The sequence below is a fragment of the Typopeltis vanoorti genome, chromosome 1 (genome assembly GCF_054136105.1).
Source record: "Typopeltis vanoorti isolate ZY-2024b chromosome 1, IOZ_Tvanoo_1.0, whole genome shotgun sequence".
Lineage (NCBI taxonomy): Eukaryota > Metazoa > Arthropoda > Arachnida > Uropygi > Thelyphonidae > Typopeltis > Typopeltis vanoorti.
Window position 1 is genome coordinate 126,673,176 of NC_143549.1, and position 21,163 is coordinate 126,694,338.

Consider the following 21,163-nt stretch of genomic DNA (forward strand, 5'->3'; position numbering starts at 1 on the left):
GCATTTTCCCCATGAAGGATAAGAATTTGTTGTTTCAAGGATATTTGTGACATAAGACCGAATGAATGATATAATCACAAGAAAGATATTTATTTAACCAAATATTTCTGCTATTTCCAGACTGAAATATTTGGTTAAATAAATATCTTCCTTGTGATTATGTGATTATATCATTCATTCGAACCCGCAGCCTCTTGGCTGGAGAGCAGACACGCTAATCATTCGGCCAATCAGCTGGCTATCCATTAAAGATACCAAGAAATTATATTCTTGTTTAATCCTTTATCCAAATGTAAGCAAACAAACTTTGCACATGAAGTATCATCACAATAGGACTACTTGTATACAGAGGCTAATGACATCACATTAATTGCCTTAGTAACACATAATGCAAAGCACACATTCTTATCTTTTTGGTCTTTAAGGTCTCATGGTTAAAGTAGTGCAGAAGTCACAAATATACAAGTAGGTGAAAACGTATAACACATATTATTAAAATACTCTGGATTAGAGCTAGTTTTTAAAAGTTATAAATTAAATTAAAGATGTCAAGAAATTATATTCTTGTTTAATCCTTTATCCAAGTGTAAGCAAAGTTTGCATGTGAAGTATCTTCATGACAGGGCCACTTGTATATAGAGGCTAATGACTTCATATATAAACCTTGGTATCCGATCTGGGTCTAGATCCCACTGATGAGACCTCAATAAAACCCAAAACCAATCTAGATAGTGGCCTTTCCCATAACACTATACACACCCAAAAGGATGTGTGTATTGCATTATGTGATATTAAGACAATTAATGTGAAGTTAATATCTTTATATACAAGTACCCATCATGAAGATACTCCCTGTAGACACACTTCGCTTACACTTGGATAAAGGATTACACAACAATGCAATTTCTTGGCATTTCAAATTTAATTTATAAAAAAAAAAAAAAAGCTTTCAACAACTAATCCATGATTACCAGTATGGATTTCACTACTTGAGAGCCATGGCAGATCTTTCCGACAAGTGCTATGGAAAGGTCTGGAGAAATGTGCTGTAGAATTTGACATTTCCAATTCATTTGATAAGTCTAGCACAGAGAATGCTAAGTAAATTGCCATCTTATGATCTACCTTTTATCCTTCATAAATGGGTCATCAGTTTTCTTTCTTCAGATATTTCTACTAATACTAATGTTCCTCATAGTTCTGTTATATCAATCATCCTCTTCATACACAAAAAATGTTCACTCAAACCTTATCCATAATTTTGCATGTTAGCAAAATTATGGATAATGATAAACCTTGCAGTACTCAAACATCAGAATTTTTCATGGTCTACATGAATCAGTGCCCTAAATACTGATCTCCTTATCATCCTCCAATGGGGGTGATGACAACCTAGTCACAATGATTCCAAGAAACACAACTGTCTGTTTTCCTCACTACTTCCCTATCAATAACACTCAGTTCAGCAGTAAAAAAAAAAAAAAAAAAAAAAAAAAAAAAAAAAAAAAAAAAAAAACCTCTTCTTCTTGAACTTCCTAACTCTTCAAAATTTAACTCTAATCTTCAAAGTACAGCAGTTTCCACAGCAATCTTAGCCTCCAAAAAAACTTTTCACTGAAGATATTATTTTTCATCTATCTAGTTAATATCTCTGTACAAATCAATCCAACTTTAGAATACTGCTCTCAACATTTGATGCAGTGTACTAAATACCTCTCTGAAAATTCTTGATGGATGCTATCCAAAAGATGATTCATCCTGATGATCCCACTTTCACAGATGGATGGTTTCTGCATTATGTGATGTTTAGACATTTTCATGGGCAGCATTCAGCAGAACTGACATCTTTTCCAAAAAAAAGGTAAACTTCCAGCTCTTCAGAAAGAAGATCAACAGATCCTCTCTTAACACTGCCTCCGCACACACAATGCATCAATTTGTTACAAGCTCTGCATCCTTGTGCGTGCACGCATGTAAATGATTGCTCACACACAACAAAAAGAACTCTACAATCTTCAATGAACAAAAGAACGAACTTGACCACAATGAATATTTTGCTTGCAATAAATTTCGTACATATTTAAAACATGCATAAGCAACATATAGTGGTCGTACTTAATCAAGTTAGGAGATTACTTCCACTGAGATCTTGAATAGTTATATATTCCCCAAAATAGGTTTTGGCAATATTCCAAAACTAGCTATCATATATACACCATACTCTTTTATAAAAGTAAGAATTTTTAGGGGATGGGGGAGGGGAGGAAGGTGATATAAAAAAATAAAAATAAAAATTTATGATAATCTGTTGCACAACATACTGGAAGCCTAGTAAGTGAACTAAGAGCAGATGAGACAGGAACCCTGATCTAAAAACCAAACATGGAAATTTTTAAAAAATAACATTTTCAAGCCACTTCAAGGCTCTCCAATAAGGAGGAGAGTAGTGATATTGCACTAGATGATGAAAATCATCTACTACCTAACAATGCAAAGAAATGGCCTTTAACTGGAACATGCTCCAAAACAGGGCTGGTTCTAATAGGTGTGCAGGGTGTGCGTGTATGCAGGCGGCCAATGGAATAAATTCAATATAGCCTATAGTTAATTTTAAAATATTGGCGATGAAATAGGAACGTAACATTGTTAAAACTTATAGTGGTGCTAACTTCGAAATATCTTCTTTGGGTTTCATTCTCTATCTCTTTAAAAACCCTAATCTTCAAACTTAACTCTACGAGAAATTAGGAGAATTAGGACTTTAGGAGAAATAATAGCTTCCTACTTCTTCCTCACTTACTGTTTTGTTGTGCTTGCGTGCACGTGTCTTGTAACCAAGTTCTTGTAAATGGCAACGTGATGTTGCCCAAAATATTGAAATTTTTAAATTTTAGTTTAATGTATATCCTAGTACGTTGTAATTTCCTTAAATTATACAGTGAAAATACCTGTTATAAAATATACCACCGTCTTCTTTCAGATAGACCTGACAGACAGACAGACAGATCGGGGGGTTTTTGGAATCTGTATGAAAGGCTTAAGTTAGTTTGGGTCATTACAACATTAATTTATTCATTCAAAAAGAAAAAATAATAATTTGTGCTTATTATTATTATTATTATCATTATTATTAATGATTTTTATTATATGTTCAGATATGTCAGATAGGAAAACTAAACATTTGTTTGGTGCTTTTTATCACAAAAGAAAGAATGAAGTGATAGGAAAAATTATGAGGATCCATACTGAAATATGTAAAGTTAGATGAAGATAACTCAACAGCATCAATCACTTCAGAACCAGGGTGCAATCCTAGTTCGCCTCCTCGTGATGCATCCTGGATAACGCTAAAGAGCTAGAGCGACTTGGCAACCAGACTATCTTCTTCCGATCTCCTAGTTACAGCACACATGAACTCAAACACACGAATTAGCTCTCTTAAGGGCAAGATGACTAGGAATATTGGACCTCTAGTTCGAATTTGCCAAATTAACATTGAGGGTATATGTAGAGCAAAATGTGAATACCTCTCAAAGACTTTATATGACAACAATGTCGACGTTGTTCTTATTCAAGAGACTCACTGTAAGGATGATGATCAGCTCCCCCACAGGGGCAGAATTCCTGGTTACATTATCATTGGAGCCACTTACCATCATGCACATGGCCTTGCCACCTATGTACATAATACCCTAGAAGATTCCCACCTCGTTACAACCAGCATTGTCGGTGGCATTCATCTGATAACTATGATAGGAAACATAACCATTACCAACGTGTATAAACCCCCTGCCCTCTTGTGGCCCCCACAAGTTCTACCAGTGCACAACCACCACACGCCATGGAAATATGCTTCCAACAATGAATGTGAAGAGACTTTGACTGAATGGGCAGAAATTCACAACATGCACCTAATTTTCAATGCAAAAGATAGATCTTCCTTCAGATCAGCAGCTTGGAACGAGGAGTACAACCCCGACCTCTGCTTCGTCACTCAAGACAACAGTGGACGACCGTTACCTACATCGACAAGAGTTCTCTCCAACTTTTCCCGAAATCAACATAGACCAATTATATTAGAGGTAGGTCTGCAGGTATCCCTTGTCAGATCCATCCAACGTCCACGTTGGAACTTGTAATGTATCCCAGAAAGCCGACTGGGATACATTTGCTGCCTGTCTTGAAATATGTCCATTGGATCCCTCCAACAAGTAGTAATTACAAGAGATTCACAGGAGCTGTCTTAGCTGTGGGTAAGAAGACCGTACCAAGAGGCTTCCGGAAGGAGTATATCCCTGGATGGGATGATGATAGTGATAAACTGTATCAAGAATATCTAGTGTGGCAATCCTGACATTGCAGATGAACTCATTCACAGCCTTGGCACCAACCGACAGAAGAAATGGACTGAAACAGTAGAAAGACTCAATTTTCGGCACCCAGTAGAAAAGAGTAAAGCCTTCTAAGAAAACTAGGTTTTCTTAGAAGGCTCCAATCAAGTTATATTGTCAACACATCAAGATATACCAGCAAGGACAAACAACACACTCTTCAAATAAAAGAGAACTTACATATCTGAAAAATAACAGACCATCAGACCCTCTATACTCACGGCCCTTCACTCTTGAAGATATTAACACTGCTCTAATGGATATGAAACCAGGCAAGGCTCCAGGTTTCGATGGAATTCATCCTGATTTCCTGCTGAAGACAGGCCAAAAAGCTCGACAGTGGTTGGCTTGCTTTTTCTCTGACATCCTCTAGACCAGTAGACTTCCAAAAGAGTTTAAGAGGACAAAAATTATCCCTATCTTAAAACCAGGAAAAACCGACAACAAACCAGAAAACTACCGAACAATTGCCCTGCTTAGCACCTGCTATAAGCTCCTAGAAAGGCTCATCCTTAATAGAATTGCCCGAAAGATAATAGAACAGGTCCCAGTGGAACAGGCCGGATTCAGACATAAACGAAGCTGCTGTGATCAGGTTCTGTCACTCATCACACATATAGAGGCAGGCTACCAACAATGCCAGAAAACAGCTGTAGCTTTTGTATATCTTACTGCAGCTTATGACACAGTCTGGAGGCAAGGCACAGTCTGCAAGTTGCTCCGTGCTGTCCCATGCAAAACAATAGCAAAACTAATCGATAATATGCTAAGCAACCGCCTGTTCCAAGTGTGTATGGACGAGAACAAAAGCAAACAAAGAACACTGGATAATGGATTACCACAAGGGTCAGTTCTGGCTCCCGTCCTTTTTAACTTATACATCGCAGATGTGCCTCATACAGACTCTAAGAAGTTTTGCTATGCTGATGACATTGCTCTAGCCACCAGGCACACCAATTTTACTACAATGGAAGATACACTAACAAACAACCTTGCAGTCCTAGATGAATACTTCAGCAAATGGAGATTACGCCCAAATCCTAACAAAACACAAGTTTCATGCTTCCACCTAAATAATAACCAGGCTAACAAAGAACTCACGGTCTACTTCAACCACAAACTGCTACACTACAACAGATTCCCGAAATATCTGGGCATCACTCTAGATATCTTTTAAATCACATTTCATTAAAACAGCATCCAAGCTAAAAACAAGAAACAATATACTGCAAAAACTATGTGGAACAACTTGGGGTGCCTCAGCAACAGCTCTTTGCTGCACTGCTCTTGGCCTCGTTTACTCTACAGCTGAATACTGCTCACCCGTATGGCTGAACAGCGCCCATGTGTATTTGGTTGATGCCAAGCTTAACACCACTATGCACCTTATTTCTGGAACTGTAAAATCAACCCCAACCTACTGGCTCCCAGTGCTAAGCAACATCCTGCCTCCACACATCCAACTTTCTTCTACATGAATACAGCAAAATCATGGAAATCCAAAATCTTCCAATCCATGAAGACATCCCACCCCTAGAAATAAACAGGCTAAAGTCAAGGCACCCTCCAATCTTAACAGTAAAAAATCTTGCAGAGAAGAGCTTCAACATGAAGGAGAAGTGGAAAGAGTCCTGGTGTAACACTTCAACATCTTCCATGAATTAGTGGACCTTCAGGTTTTGACCTACCTTGGAAAACTTGGTCTGCCCTTAACCGAATCCGCACCAACCATGGTAGATGTGCAGACCACCTTTACAAATGGGGCATGATTGCCTCACCCAGGTGCGACTGTGGATCACCCCGCCAAACAATTGATCATATTATAGCAGAATGTGTCCTGCGTGCATACAGTGGAAATCTGTCAGACTTCATCCATGCTGCGCCAAGTGCAGTCGACTGGATAATCAACCTAGACATTCAGTTGTAGCCTATTCTTGATTCTTGAGTGTCTCTTTTATGACTGTATTATGTCTTCTTATTGTACATATGTCTATTACTATGTCCATATATATATTAAGGATTAATGTAATGTAACTTTTCATGTATGAGCCATATGCTAAATAAAATACTTCAGAGCCTTTTCCAGACAGTAAGGGCGAAATCAAAGTGGAATGTGAAAAATCAAATGAAAAGTTTGAATTTCGTTCAGAACTGTGCCAGGAGGAAGAGTCAACGCCGAAATCAAGCTGTGGGGATAATTTACAAAATAGGTCTTTTGGTAATTGTGCTGAATTCACGACAGAATGTGATTTAGGTGATTCTTGTACCTGGCCATCTATTGTTAACAATCGGTTATTAAAACTCATAATTCATAAGGGACTTGTAACACCTCAAAATATAGACTTTATTAAAGATAACAATGGAAAATCATTTTCAATGTCACAGTTTGTAAGACTCTTACCTAATAGTGAAAAAGTTCAAAGATCTTGGTTAATCTATTCTGAAAAATCCGACAGTGTATTCTGCTTTCATAGTAAGCTGTTTGCTTTAAAGAAAAACAAATTAACAGATAGTCGGGGGGTTTTCAGATTGGCGACACTTAGCCACTAATTATCACGACATGAAACGAATGTAGAACATACGTAAAATTGTAAAAAGTGGTATGAATTAAAAACACACCTTAACAACAACTGTACAATTGAAAAAGAACAGCAACAGTATTTTGAATCTGAAAAAAGACGATGGCGAGCCATCATCAAAAGAATCATTGCAATGGTACAATTTTTAGCAGGGCAGTGTTTAGCTTTCAGAGGTACAAATAATAAGTTATTATGTGACAGCTCCAGGGAGTCCAAAGACTCATCGACGGAGAGTGTTCCAACAGCATCGAACGATTAAACCCCTTCCAACTACTAACCACGGTCAAACTTGCTTAACTTTTTACGAGCCATTAGTAGCAGAGGCTCTACCAATCGACCAATCTTTGCTGGCAGCAGAGAACCGACCAGGGCTTCTGACCTAATGTCCAATCCTCACCTTCTCGTGGTGCACCCTGTTGGTATCTACTTTGATAATGAACGAACGAGGATGAGCTGGCAATTTGGGATTTAGCCGACCAAATTGTATTCTTATTGGTTAAACCAAAATAAAAAAATGATGGTACAACATGACAAAATTTCATGCCGGCTGGGGCGTCGCCCGGTTAAACAAGGCCCCCGTTGTTTTCGCCAGGGAACCAGGGCGAACAGCGAAAACTCAGCTACTGGAACAAATCTGAAAACAAACCCCAACTCAACATCACCAGAGTTAAAGATCGGTACTATAAACGTAAGAAACCTGAATGGCAAAGAAATGGAGCTAGCTGAGGAATTAGATAAGTACCAGATCGACATAATAGGGGTGACTGAAACAAAAAAGACCAAAACTGGTGAGATCTTTCTGAGCAATAAATACAAAATGATATATTCAGGCAATGACAATCAAGGAAAAGAAGGAGTAGCCATAGTATTCAACAAAAAATACGAGGCTAATCTTCTTGAATGGCAGTCAGTCTCAAGTAGAGTAATGTGGGCAAATATGAGAATGGGGAACTGGACAATGAGACTTATTTGTGCCTATGGTCCCACAGAAAGGTTCTACTAAGGTAGAAGTGGAGGAATTTTTTGATACTTTAGAAAAAGCAACTGACACAATGAAAAAGGAAAAGTCAGTCCTTGTTGGGGATCTAAATAGCAGAGTAGAAAATGATTGTGAGACATACAAAAATATTTTGGGAAAATTTGGAGAAAAGAGCAAAGCTAATAATAATGGCAAATAACTGTTGGATTTCTGCTCAGGACATGGACTGGTTATTACTAACACCATGTTCCAACATAAAAATGTGCACAAATTCACATGGAGAGAAGAGGCTAGGAATAAGAAAGTCTCATTGACTATGTTATTGTTGATAGTGATGTTTTCTCCCTGGTGCAGGACACCAGAGTGTACAGAGCATTTGAAATTGGAAGTGATCACTATTTAGTCTTGAGCAGGATAAAATTGAATTTCATATTGAAAAGAATAACATGTAAGAAAGTTTTAAAGCGAATAAAAGTTGAGCAGCTCTCAGATGTGAATTGTAGACTAAAATACAGAAAGATTATTGAAAAGAAAATGAAAGAGTTTGAGAACAGGAATCAAACCTTGGAGATTCAGCGGCAAACTCTGAAGAAAACATTGATTGATTCTGCCAGAGAGGCATGTGGTGAGGTTGTGTGCAAGGATAAAAAAAACTCAGAACTCCCTGGTGGATACAGGAAGTTAAAGAGGCAGTGAAGGAAAAGAAGAAAGCATATCAAAAGTTCCTGTCAAATAAGTCAGCTTTTACTCTTACAGAATACAGAGGCAAATGTAAGAAAGCTAAACAGTGTGTAAAACTAGCTAAACAAAAGTCATGGGAGGACTTTGGCAAGAATATAGAAAATAAATATCAAGAAGGTGGCAAAATATTCTGGTGGTTGTTGAAGAAGCTTTTTTTGATGATTTTTTTTGATGAAAGAGTGCTTTAAAAGGAGTTAGAGATGATAAATGTGGCATGAAAACAGGAGAAAAAGATATCCTTGAAGTATGGAGTAATTACTTTGAAAAACTGCTACATGAAACAAGCAGTGATGATAGCACAGTGATAAAAATCACTGACCAGGCATGCAGTCAGGAATACATATCCATACTTGAAGTAGAAAAAGCCATCAAAGGCTTGAAATGTGGAAACGCAGCAGGAGTAGATGATATTCAACCAGAAATGCTGAAGTCTTACAGCGGCTGCACTGCATAGTTCAGAAGTCCTGGACAGAGGGACGAATTCCCGATGATTGGAGTAGAGCTCTCATAGTACCCATATATAAAAAGGAAAATAAAAACAATGTGAGAATTACAGAGGTATTTTCCTAATGAGTGTTCCTGGCAAGATCTATGCAAGTATACTTGAGAAATGGTCGAGAAGAATTGTGGAAGAAAAGCTTGGTGAAGAACAAGCTGGATTCAGGCCAAATAGAGGCTGTCAGGATCAGATCTTCACTTTACGACAAATAGTCAAGAAAGCATGGAAATATAACAAAGATCAGTATTTAAGTTTTGTCGATTTGGAAAAGGCATATGACAAGGTGGCAAGAGAGAAGCTATTCAATACGCTGCAGCTATATGGTGTCAATGGGGCATTATATCAAGCAATACTTAGTCTTCATTTGAGTTGTAAGTCAGCAGTTAGAATTGAAGGAAGTAAAGGAAGATGGTTTAATGTTAAATCTGGTGTGAGACAAGGATGTACATTATCCCCTCTGTTATTCATTATCTATATGGATCACATTATGAAGGAAAGTGGTATTAAACCTGATATCAAAATTGGAGATGTTAATGTCAGCTCTTTGCTTTATGCGGATGATGTTATACTTCTAAATAAATCCGCTACAAGTCTGCAAGATTCTCTGACTAAATTGAATAGCTGTTGTAATAGATATGGTATGAAGGTCAGCAATAAAAAGACAAAGACAATGAAAATGGGCAGAATCATTGAAAATGTCAACTGTGTTGTGAACGGAGAACCTGTAGAACAAGTAAAACATTTCAGCTACTTAGGCACAATTTTTACTGAAGATGGTAAATTAAATATAGACATAGACAACAGAATTAGCAAAGCTGGTATGGTGGGAAGTCAATTGAATAAATTCATATGGAATAAGAGAGAAATTAGTCGGAACACTAAATTAACTGTATACAAGACAGTGTTCAAACCAGTTTTAACTTATGGATCTGAGAGCTGGGTCAGAAGTAAAACACTTGACCAAAGACTAGAGACTGCAGATATGAGACTCCTGAGAAAGATTAGAGGTGTGAACAGATGGCATCAATGACAATATCATATTAAAAATGAGAATATTATCAAAGAACTTGACATTGTCAGCATCCAGGAATGCGTTAGTAGAGCTAATCTCAGGTGGTATGGTCACTTAAATAGAATGGGAGAGGAAAGATTAGCAAAACAAGTGTTCTCTGCCAGGTTGGCAGCAAAACGACCCAGAGGAAGACCAAGATATAGGTGGATCGATACGGTACAAAGTGCCTTAGACGATAGAAATATAAGATCTGATAATGTTGGAGTCTTGACAAGTAACAGACTGATTTGGAGGAAAATTGTAGATAAGGAAGTTAGTAATGATGTAATTTTTGCATGTAATACTGTCATATCCTGTACACCCCTTGAGGGTACATGGCAGGAATTTGATGGTGATGATGATGTAAATAACACAACAGAATCTCAAAATTCTAGAAATCGTATACCCCATTACTTAGGCCATTCTTTTCAAAACAAAATTATATCTGTTTTAGCAAACGGCATTAAATCAAAAATTAAAGAATTTGTAAAAATGGCGAAATATTTTTCTATAATTCTCGACTGCACTCCAGATGCCAGTCAAATTGAACAGATATTTGTAGCAAGAATTGTAAATATTGACACTTCTGATGTTGCAATTCAAGCATTATTTCTTGGATTTTATCCAGTTTCAGACACTACAGAGGAAGGTTTATGTAATTATCTTTTAGGTGGACTCTTGATAGATATGAGTTAGATATTCAAAATATGCATGGACAAGGGTATGATAATGGGGTCAATATGTGTGGCAAGTATAATGGTTTGCAGAACAAAATTAGGAATATAAATCCTATAGTCTTTTTTGCATCTTGTGCATCTCATCTTTAAATCTTGTTGTAAACGATGCTGCCAAAAAAACATTTGAAACAGCTAATTTTTTAACATTATCCAAGAATTGTATACATTTTTGTCTGCATCCCCTTATAGATGGGATATACTAAAAAGCAATATTCCTAAATTGACACTAAAGCCTGTAAGTGGTACAGGATGGGAGAGCAGAATAAAAGCGGTGCGACCTCTCAGATTGTAATTAAGTGAAGTCTTAAAAAGTTTAAATGATATATTAGCTGATAATTCCAGAGACACAAAAACAAAACATACAGCTCAGTGTTTGTTCGATCAGATTGCTTCTTTCAAGTTCATTTGCTCAATTGTTATATGGAACTATATTCTGTCAAAAATTGATGTCGTAAGCAAAACGTTGCAGTCTCCTGAATCTAATATAAATGAATCTCTTAATGTTTTGGGTAGCTTGTTAAAATTTTAAGGGCAGCTAGATGTGATGAAGCATTTAATATTTATATTAAAGACGCAGACGTTTTAGCTAAAGAAATAAATAGTATCCGAATTTCCAGCTGTAAGGAACAGAACTAAATTTCTCCACTTAGATTATGAAAGTCCAGATGAACTTGATGAAGAAATAAAAAATTCAAAAGAAATGTTTAGAATACAATTTTATCTAGTAATTGTTGATACAGCATTAAATTCCATTAAGGAAAGATTTGAAATTCTGAATGAATGTAATAATGTATTTTCTTTGTGAATTCAGAGAAATGACCGAAGAAAAAATTAAAAAATCTTGTGTTGATTTAGATGTTTCCCTTCAAATTAATAAAGATGGTGAATATATTGAAGATATTGATGGGTTTTGAGCTCTTCAATGAGCTGATAACGTACAGAACTTTTAGCGGTGGCAGTGGCATTACAGAAACTGACCCATTAAAAAATTTGAAATATATTGCAAAAAATAACTTTATGTCATCATTTCCAAATATATAGTTTTGAGAATTTTCCTCACATTACCCATTAGTGTAGCATCAGGTGAAAGGAGCTTTTCGAAACTCAAACTTATAAAAACATATTTAAGAATATCAATGACCCAAGACAGGTGTAGTGATTTAGAATTGCTAGCAACAGAAAAGGATTTGTCTGAAAAATTAGAATCATCAAATGTTACTGATGAATTAGCAAATAAAAAAGCAAGAGCAACGTTCTGATGTAATGATTGCATCTGCTTGGGAAGTTGTACATTTTGCATCTGTTTGATATAATTTATACATTCATTGTACGTTTTCAATTTTCATAAAATTAAAATAAATAGCTTATAGTATATAAAATATTTTATGAATTTTCCTTTGTCAATTAAGCCACATTATGCTGTCATAAAACCGTACTAATAGTAATATTCTGGGTTATGTGCTGTAAATTTATTCACAATCTGCATTGTTAGGGTAAGGCTACACTAGTTTTTTTTTTTTCGAACATGTACAGCAGTGAATAGAACATATGCACAAGAATGGTGATGTTCTGTATAAATTTTTTCAGAACATCACCATTCTTGCATTTGTTCTGTTCACTGCTGTACATGTTAAAAAAAAAAAAAAAAAAACACTAGTGTAGCCTTACCCTCAAGGGCAGTCAATTATCTCTAGCATGCAGGCGTCTAACAGTCTAAAACCAGCCCTGCTCCAGAACTACGGATAGACATTACTGAAACACTACTTGTTTTTGAAATAAAAAAAAGTGCAGTGTGGTATCATCAAAAATAAATGGGTAAAATCTGCCTCTTTCATATATTATAAAACGATCACTAATACAAAGAATGAAAGAGAGCACAGCAACAGATGCTTCAGCATTAGTAGGTTTGAAGATTAAAAAAAAAATTATCCATCACCACTGCATACAAAAGGGAATACTGAGTAGGTGACTCATGAAAACTCAAGAAAAACTCATCACCCAATGCCAGAATAGGCCTAAATTCCATCAAATGTCATCGAAATATCCGATTAAGTGCCTGTTTCTGCAAACTTTACCCATAATATCCCATGACTGATATTAACAAAATTCATACTTGCCACACTACCCACACTTTTCTTATCAAATTAAATGCCAACAATTAATCTTATAAGAGAACTCAAGATGTAAATTAATGCTATTTTTACTACTCTAAAAAAAAAAAAAAAAATTTTTTTTCTCATTTTTCACTTTATGCACTGACAAATTTATATTATTAATTGGAATGTCCATGTGCCTCCATTTTTAAACCTGACAAATTATACAAATATTACTATTTATAAACTCAAAAAAGTTTACACTTTTTTTAATTAATTTCAGTAAAATTTAAAATTCAAATCTTTCCCCTTTCAGATGTGAAATGATCACACGTTCTGAATTTAAAATAATAACAGCTAAAAATTGCTTTGACATATGATGATGGCAATGTTCATTTGAAATTTTAAGTTGTTCAGCTTTCATGTTAAGAAACAATAGGTTTATCTTACAAAATAAAATTCTTATAATTTTTGACTCCCTCATTTTATCAAGAGGTTAAGAACAGTTTCCAGGTGGCTATAACTTAAAATACCACTGGTATATAACTGTTTTCAAAGTAAAGTCAGTTATTCACATTAGCAACAACAAAGTTATGAAATTTTCAAAATGCAGTACCACAATGCATCACAGCATTATTATGAATAATAACCTGTCATAAGATGGATAAATAAAGCAGAGAAATGTTTTTTTGTTGGTGTAGATTCAAACAATACATGAAAAGTTCTCCCCAACTCCTTTCATTTATCCCTACTGTTTTATTATATGCATACTATGATTCTGACATCCTGTTATGAATGATTTATTTCTTCTCTCTCTGTGGGTGGGTGTGTGTGTGTGAGAGAGAGAGAGAAAAAATGCAAGTATAAGAGAAAATTTGAGTCATTTTATCACAAAAGACAAATATTCACTGGACAGACTACTGAAGCTAGCTATATTTATACTGTAACCCATCTCAGGGTACTATCATACCATGCACCCACTATAAAATATCCTTTCAGATAACTACGTAACTTTATGTTAACCTTTTGTTATTGACATTAACACTAGTTATTATGTCATAGCATCATATTTATAATAGCTTTCCAAGAGGCATAAGACCACATCATAAATATTTTAAATAGATTATGTTTAAGTATAATCTCTAAAAAGAAAGACAGGAATGGTGAACACTTCAATGCAAATATTCTCAAAAACGGTATAAAATGCAGATATATTTACCAGCATCACCACTAAGCAGAGCATCTGCTAGATTAGGATTATTGTGTTTTAATAAAGCTAACTGTTCAGGGTTTTTAAGAAGCATCTCTCTGATATATGCAGGATCATCTTCTCGTTCCATGGATTGAGATCCACCTACCAAAAATAAATGAAAAACATATTCACCAATGAATTTCTGAAAAGAAAAAAAGTACTAATTCAGAAATAACACTTCACATAAAACACAATGCAAAACAGTACAGTGACATTTTAAAATAATAAATAAATTTCAATTTAGAAATCTCATCTTTTTGTATTTAGTACAAGGTGTCAAATTATAAAGAAATAAAATTACTTTCATTTCTCTGAAGTATATAGAGAACTGAGTAGATAAATGTTAATTTCAATAAATTAATACCATTAAATAATTAGTATCGTAATAACAAAAGAAATAACATAATTTATCGAGTTGCTGATATCTCTGGATTTCAACCAGCAATTGTAGCATACAATAAAACTTGTCACAGCACACAAAAGCAACCAAATAACGATGGAACAATCCAAACCTGCAATGGACAAACAACAAATCATGCTCCCCCCCCCCAAAAAAAAAATGACAACTGAAAGTAGTCTATAGACCAAAAGTAATCTGTCGCAAAACAAACATCTCCCAAATTCCTTGGTTAAACCAATACAATGAGGAGAAATGGACATGACTGTTCAAAAAATGAAACTAGGAAAGTATCAGAAGATCGCATGATAACTCAGAAATGTTGAAGTACATAGGCAAATGATGATATTTATTTTGCAGATGATGCAAAGTTGGGAAAAACTATGCAAGAGTAGAACGGATATTGGGGCTTGCAAGAAGACCAGAATAGACAGTGAATGTGCAAGTGAATGGATTTTCTGGTTCAATGTTACATGCTGCAAAGTGTATGGTTCTAAAATTTAAAAGCAAAGATGGAATACAAAGTACACAATTGATGAGGATATCAAACCTTTAAGATTATGAAAGCAGCATGTTAACATATTTTTAAATCTTAAGATATTAAAAAATGAATCAAGTAAGAAAAGAGCCTAGTTATGGATTTTATTTTATGATTTCAGGCTATTGCTTTAATGTGCAATTTTAATAATCATATATAATAATTCTATTATTTAGAACTATTAAAATTACTCTAAAAAACTTAAACCGATCTATTAATTTTTTTTTAATTTATTAAAATTTATTGGGAAGGTGGAGAAGATAAGGAATCTGGGGTGATTGTGGATAAGAACTAAAATTTCATGGATACAGTGCTAAAATGAGCATAGCACAGCAAATTGTGGCAAGGACACTGATGTGCAGAAGTAAGAATGTTGATTTCATCATATGAGGCCTTCATCAGGCCTTATGTGGATTGGTGTGCACAGATTTGGTCACCTTCTTTTCAAAGAGAGATAATAGAAAGGATTCAGAGAAGATCGACTAAAGAGATTTCTGTTCTCCAGAATACTGAGTATGAAGAAAAAAATTGAGGAAAAAAAAGCAGTCTAGTCAACAGGAGGAGGGGGAGGGAGTATGATTAAGACATAGAAGATGGTAGGGGGAGGGTTAGTACCAGATTAAATGTACATAAGGTTTTTCATAGATTGGGAGGTGAATAATAAATAAATGAACAATTTGCAGACAACTGTGAATAGAAGAAGGGATATGACCAAGATGTATAAGAAGGTGAGGGGTTGTTACGAGATTAATATGCGTGAGATTTTTCATGAAGAGAAGAGAGACAAGGGTAAAACAAGGGGTTATAACTGAATGCCATAAAAGGATGGTTTGGGAAAGGGAGTGAGGAGTAGGACTTTTTCATGGAGAGTGACTAATGAGTGTAAAAAGTTTTTTTCACCTGTTTACAAGATAAATTACACTTGCCAAAAAATTATATTCTTATTTCAAGTGTGAGCAAAAAAAAGTCTGCATGTGAAGCAATTTCATGACTAGGTTACTTGTACATAAATTGCCTTAATATCTCATAATGCAAAGCACACTTCCTTTTGGGTGTGTGTATATCACTAAGCAACAGAAAGTGCTACTACCCAGACCACTTTCAACCTTTGAAATCTCATTAGTCAGAACTGAATTCAGAAAGATACCGAGGTTGAATTTATGCAGAAGTCATATTTTCTATATACAAATAGCAAAAAAGTGTATTACCTTATTATTAATACTCAGAATCAAAGATAGTTGTGGAAAGTTTTTTCAGTTGCTTACAAAATAAATTACACTTGCTAAGCAATTACATTTTTTTTTTTAAAATCCTTCACCCAAGTGTAAGAAAATAAAGTTGCATGTAAACATCTTCACAAGCTACACATATATACAGGCTGTTGAATTTACATCAATTGTCTTAGTATCCCATTAATGCAAAACACATTTCCTTTTGAATATGAATACTGCTATGCATTATGAGGAGGACAACTATCCAGACCAGTACTGATCTTATTGAAATTTAATCAGTGGAAGCCAGAAATCGTTTTCATGACTACAGCCAAATGTGGACATAAATTTATTGCCAGCATACTAATAAATTATATTACACAAAAATGTGCTATACATTTCGTACAAATTAAATTCCAATACTTTTGGCAAAAGATACAAATTTCCTAAAGATGTAGTTTAGGAATTAATGTACAGTGCTTACAGAAAAACTATGCAGAGAGACATTTCAGTATGGAATATGTCCACCCCAAACTGCAATGCAGCTCTCACAACATTGTACCATGCTTAGCATCAAGTGATTGAGCTAGAATAAGGCCTTGTTTGTTTTTTGGAGGGAATTTTGAACAGCAATGCATCTCCCTATTGCATCTCAATCATGTTCTATGGGGTTGAGATCTGGGGAGTGTGCTGGCCTTCAATTCGATTAATATCCTCAGTCTCCAGAAGTATCTCCACTGCTTATTTACGATGTGGTGTGGCATTGTCATCCATAAAAATTAATTCTTCGACTACAGCACCACAGAACAATTGAGCATGACATTGAAGAACTTCGTTGCAATACTGTTCACCAATCATAGTCATTTTTTCCAACACTTATAGCTCAGTGCATCCATTAAGCATAATGCCTCTCAACACCATGACCCTAGCACAACCGTTATCTATCCCTTTCAAGAACATTCTTGCAATAATAAACAGTACCACATTCGATGCCAGATCAAGTATTATCTGAAATCAGAGAAAAGACTAGAGTACATTAGCCCATTAGTGTCTTGTATAAATTTTTATGGATAACACAACTGAAAACAATGAGCTGTGAATAAAGGGATGCAGACCAGAGGCCATTGAGAATATAGGCCTACTTGTTGCAGACATCTTGCCACACTTTGTTGAGATATCCACATTACCTGTGCTTGAATGGAACTGACCTGCCATGGTTGGTTGATTATATTTTGCTGTTACAACCAAAAATCTGTCATTATGTTCCATGGTAGAGCAAGGGCGACCCCTTAGCAAATGCGCAGAACACATTTCATTAGTTTGAGGTGCTGCCCAGAGCCTGTATACAACATTGTGTGAGATTCCAAACTCTGGCAATATCAGTAATTCTGCAGCCTTTAAGCTTTCCAATAATTCTTTCCCTGTGTGAACTCATCTAAGTTATGTCTTTGAGAAATTACAAGACATCCAAGTTTGCAACTTTATTCCTTCAAACACAATTTGCTTAGGACAGTTTTTTGATTTTATTGAGTGCTACCATGTGATCCTTTTGTGTGCAATTTGAAAATATGAATGTGTACCCTTTCTATTTGAAATTGTCAGTTTATGTGGAATGTAAGCAATGTCAGTTGCTGGGGTGACCTGCATTGTCCCAGGTGGCAATCTATTTTGGAATCCTGTCTCAATCACAAATGATTTAAATCAAACATGGATAGATTTGGGAAGTGTTTATTCTTTCCTCCTTTTTTTTTAAGGAGGGGAGGGCAGCAGGGTGAAGAAATACAGATGAGAGAAGTAGCAAACAGTTGAAATGATGGTGGTATATAACTTTGAAATTCAACAATTTTGAAATAATGCAGATGAAATATCATTTATTCTAGAAATAAGAATTTTAGAAATTTTATCAAGCAAGGTTAGCATTTGTTTTATGGAAATTTTGCATATGTAAGAATGGCTGCTAAAAATAATTAGAACTAACGAAAAATAGTAATATTTTATAATTTAGGTTAGGTTATAGTGTTTTTAAGAATCAGAATTTATAAAAATGCTCATTCAGAATTAATTAAAACTAATGAAATCCCATTAGTTTTGATAAATTCTGATTAAGCATTTTTGGCTGCAAGAAATCTTGCACTGCTTTTATGATTCAGCACATATTAGGGGTCAAGTTTTATCACTACAAAGCAAATTATACTTAACGAGAAATTATATTATTATGTAGGTAAACATGAGCACATACAATATCAATCATGATAAGCACACTATTATAAATTCACAAACATAAAGTTGAGAACAGTTATAAGGAATGACTGGCACAGTATCCTCATAAACACAGATTTAGGCTAGTTTACATTCATAATTAATGAATGAATACAGCACAGAGAAATAATTAAACAATGTAATAAAACACACACAAAATAAGTGGAAGAAGTTGCTTCCCCCTCTCCCCCCCTTGTGAATATTAACTATGTGCTACCTACACTAACATTAATAAACTTGAAATAATGGTTAGTATTCTATTCTTTAATATAACACGTATTATATTATATTAAATGTATATTTAATATAATATAATATTGTATTTGATATGTATATACATGAAATATATATAAATTCTGATAATGGTGAAAAAAAATTTTCAAATACTGGATATTATTTCTGGGAAAACTCCCAGAAAATATTGTCCAGCAAATCACAAGGAAATTATCAACTGAATTAATGCACAAAGCATTAGCATTAGGCAAATGCTTAGTGCACACCACTTAATTCACAATGCTTATGCTTTTAAAAATCCTAGAATTCCACAGACATCTGAACTTTTATATTTTTATAAAACTTAATAAATAAAAGAACCCAATTAATCTATTACCTTCCATTAATAAATATCAGGACTTCTTGCTCATTTCACACACACAACACATATATATATTATTATTTTTTTTTTTTTGTTAGAGAACTAGTGACTGATTTCAAGATGCAAAAATGACTAAAAATAACTTTGTTTTCACTCTGTTCTCAGAACTTCTTAAGTGCTGTGACCTTGAAATACTAGGTCACTAACCCAACAGTAAAACTTCTGCCAGAATCTGATAAGCAACCTCTCCTCCCCACATGAACTAGAATACTACACTTAGCAGCAAGGCTCTTCTGACTGTAGTATAATAAGTATACCATATTATTATCATCCAAGACTGCTAAAAAAGTATGAGCTTCTAAAATGCTTTAAGTCCAGGATTTTATTTTTCTTTTAAAAACTTGCATGGTCAAGGGCAGTATTGGTAAAAACTGGAAGGTATATTATTTTTGGTACTAATACTGGATAAGGAAAAAAAATATACCAGTAACTAAATTAACAAAATTATAGGTTATTAACAAACACAGGATGACTGTAATTTGAATCTACAGGCTTTAAAAAAATAAAATGTATATTATTAAGCTCAATTTATTCTATGGGTAATACTTTATCACAAACACAAAATGATTGTAATTTGATCTACAGACTTTAAAAAATAAAATAAAATGTATATTATTAAGCTCAATTTATTCTGTGGGTAATAGAGATAATTTAACAAAATATAAAAACTCAACTTGATGATATGGATATAGAGGATGTTATTAATCGACCATTATTTTATAGTCAAATAAATTGAATAAAAACTTGTGAAATGGATGATAAACTGCGAAGTGTTGAGGAACTGCTGCAGCTGAATGTGTTTTAACAGATTTAGAAAAGAGATGAAATTACCAATACCAATCCTCTTGAAATGTGATCAGGAAAACTACTATTTACCAAAAAAATGCAAACAGCAAAATTTGAATATTTAAGGTGAAAGAGAGTGAACTGATGACAGACAGGTCATTAATAACCTAATTCTGAATCAGTAACATGTAAACACAGTTGAAAAGTTAATTAAGCTATCTGGATTAATTACAGATATTCAATTCACATATCATCGAACATCGTTAGCATAAAACAGAAATGAAAAATTAAACAAGAATGGAATCTCCCCTTATAAGCACTCACGAGACAGCCAAGAGAAAAACAATACTATTAGGATCAATTGAAGTGAGTGTGTGTGTGTGTGTGTGTGTGTTAGAGAGAGAGATTAAATTAAAAAAAACAACACACACACACATGCCTTCAATGCTGTTTATTTTTTTTTTTTTTATTTCCAATTGTTTTACAGTAACAATGATCCATGGTACACGAATTGAAATATCTATAATTAATCCATCTAAATTAAATCTCTTCAACTGTCTACATGCTACTTATTCAGAATAAGTACAGTTAACAGTTTCAGAATAAGTACAGATAACCCACAGTTATCTCTTAATAAACTTATTTATCAACCTAACTGCTCTCTCCTCTGTACTCAGCCAAATATTTTTAAAAAGTTTTAGGGCATTATTATAAATTTGAGAACAGTACTCAATGGTTGAATGAATGTGTAAGTTTTACAATATTAAGTTATTCAAGAGTCAAAGTAATGCCTTGGGTAAAAGAAAAAACCCTAATGTTTGGGATGAGATAAGTAACATGTTCATGCCAAGAAAGAATGGATGTTATCCTAAGAAAACAAATCTCATCTTGTCCACAATTTGGGAGCTGGCAAGAATGAATGAAAAAGGTTCGTTTTTATTACAAGAAATAAGGCATTACTAAGTTTTACTAGAAATGATATTAAGATTATCAGA

The 21,163-nt window shown here is 34.5% G+C and overlaps 1 protein-coding gene across 2 annotated transcripts in view; it reads right to left on the reverse strand.

The window, feature by feature from the left end:
• LOC150110405 (protein DDI1 homolog 2-like) overlaps positions 1–21,163 on the reverse strand; it is a 139,630-nt gene that overhangs the window by 91,609 nt on the left and 26,858 nt on the right. For both annotated transcript variants that reach the window (XM_090393549.1, XM_090393550.1), the window contains exon 2: positions 14,290–14,424. In XM_090393549.1, the coding sequence (XP_090249675.1) occupies positions 14,290–14,424 (135 nt within the window). The remainder of the gene's footprint in view (positions 1–14,289; positions 14,425–21,163) is intronic.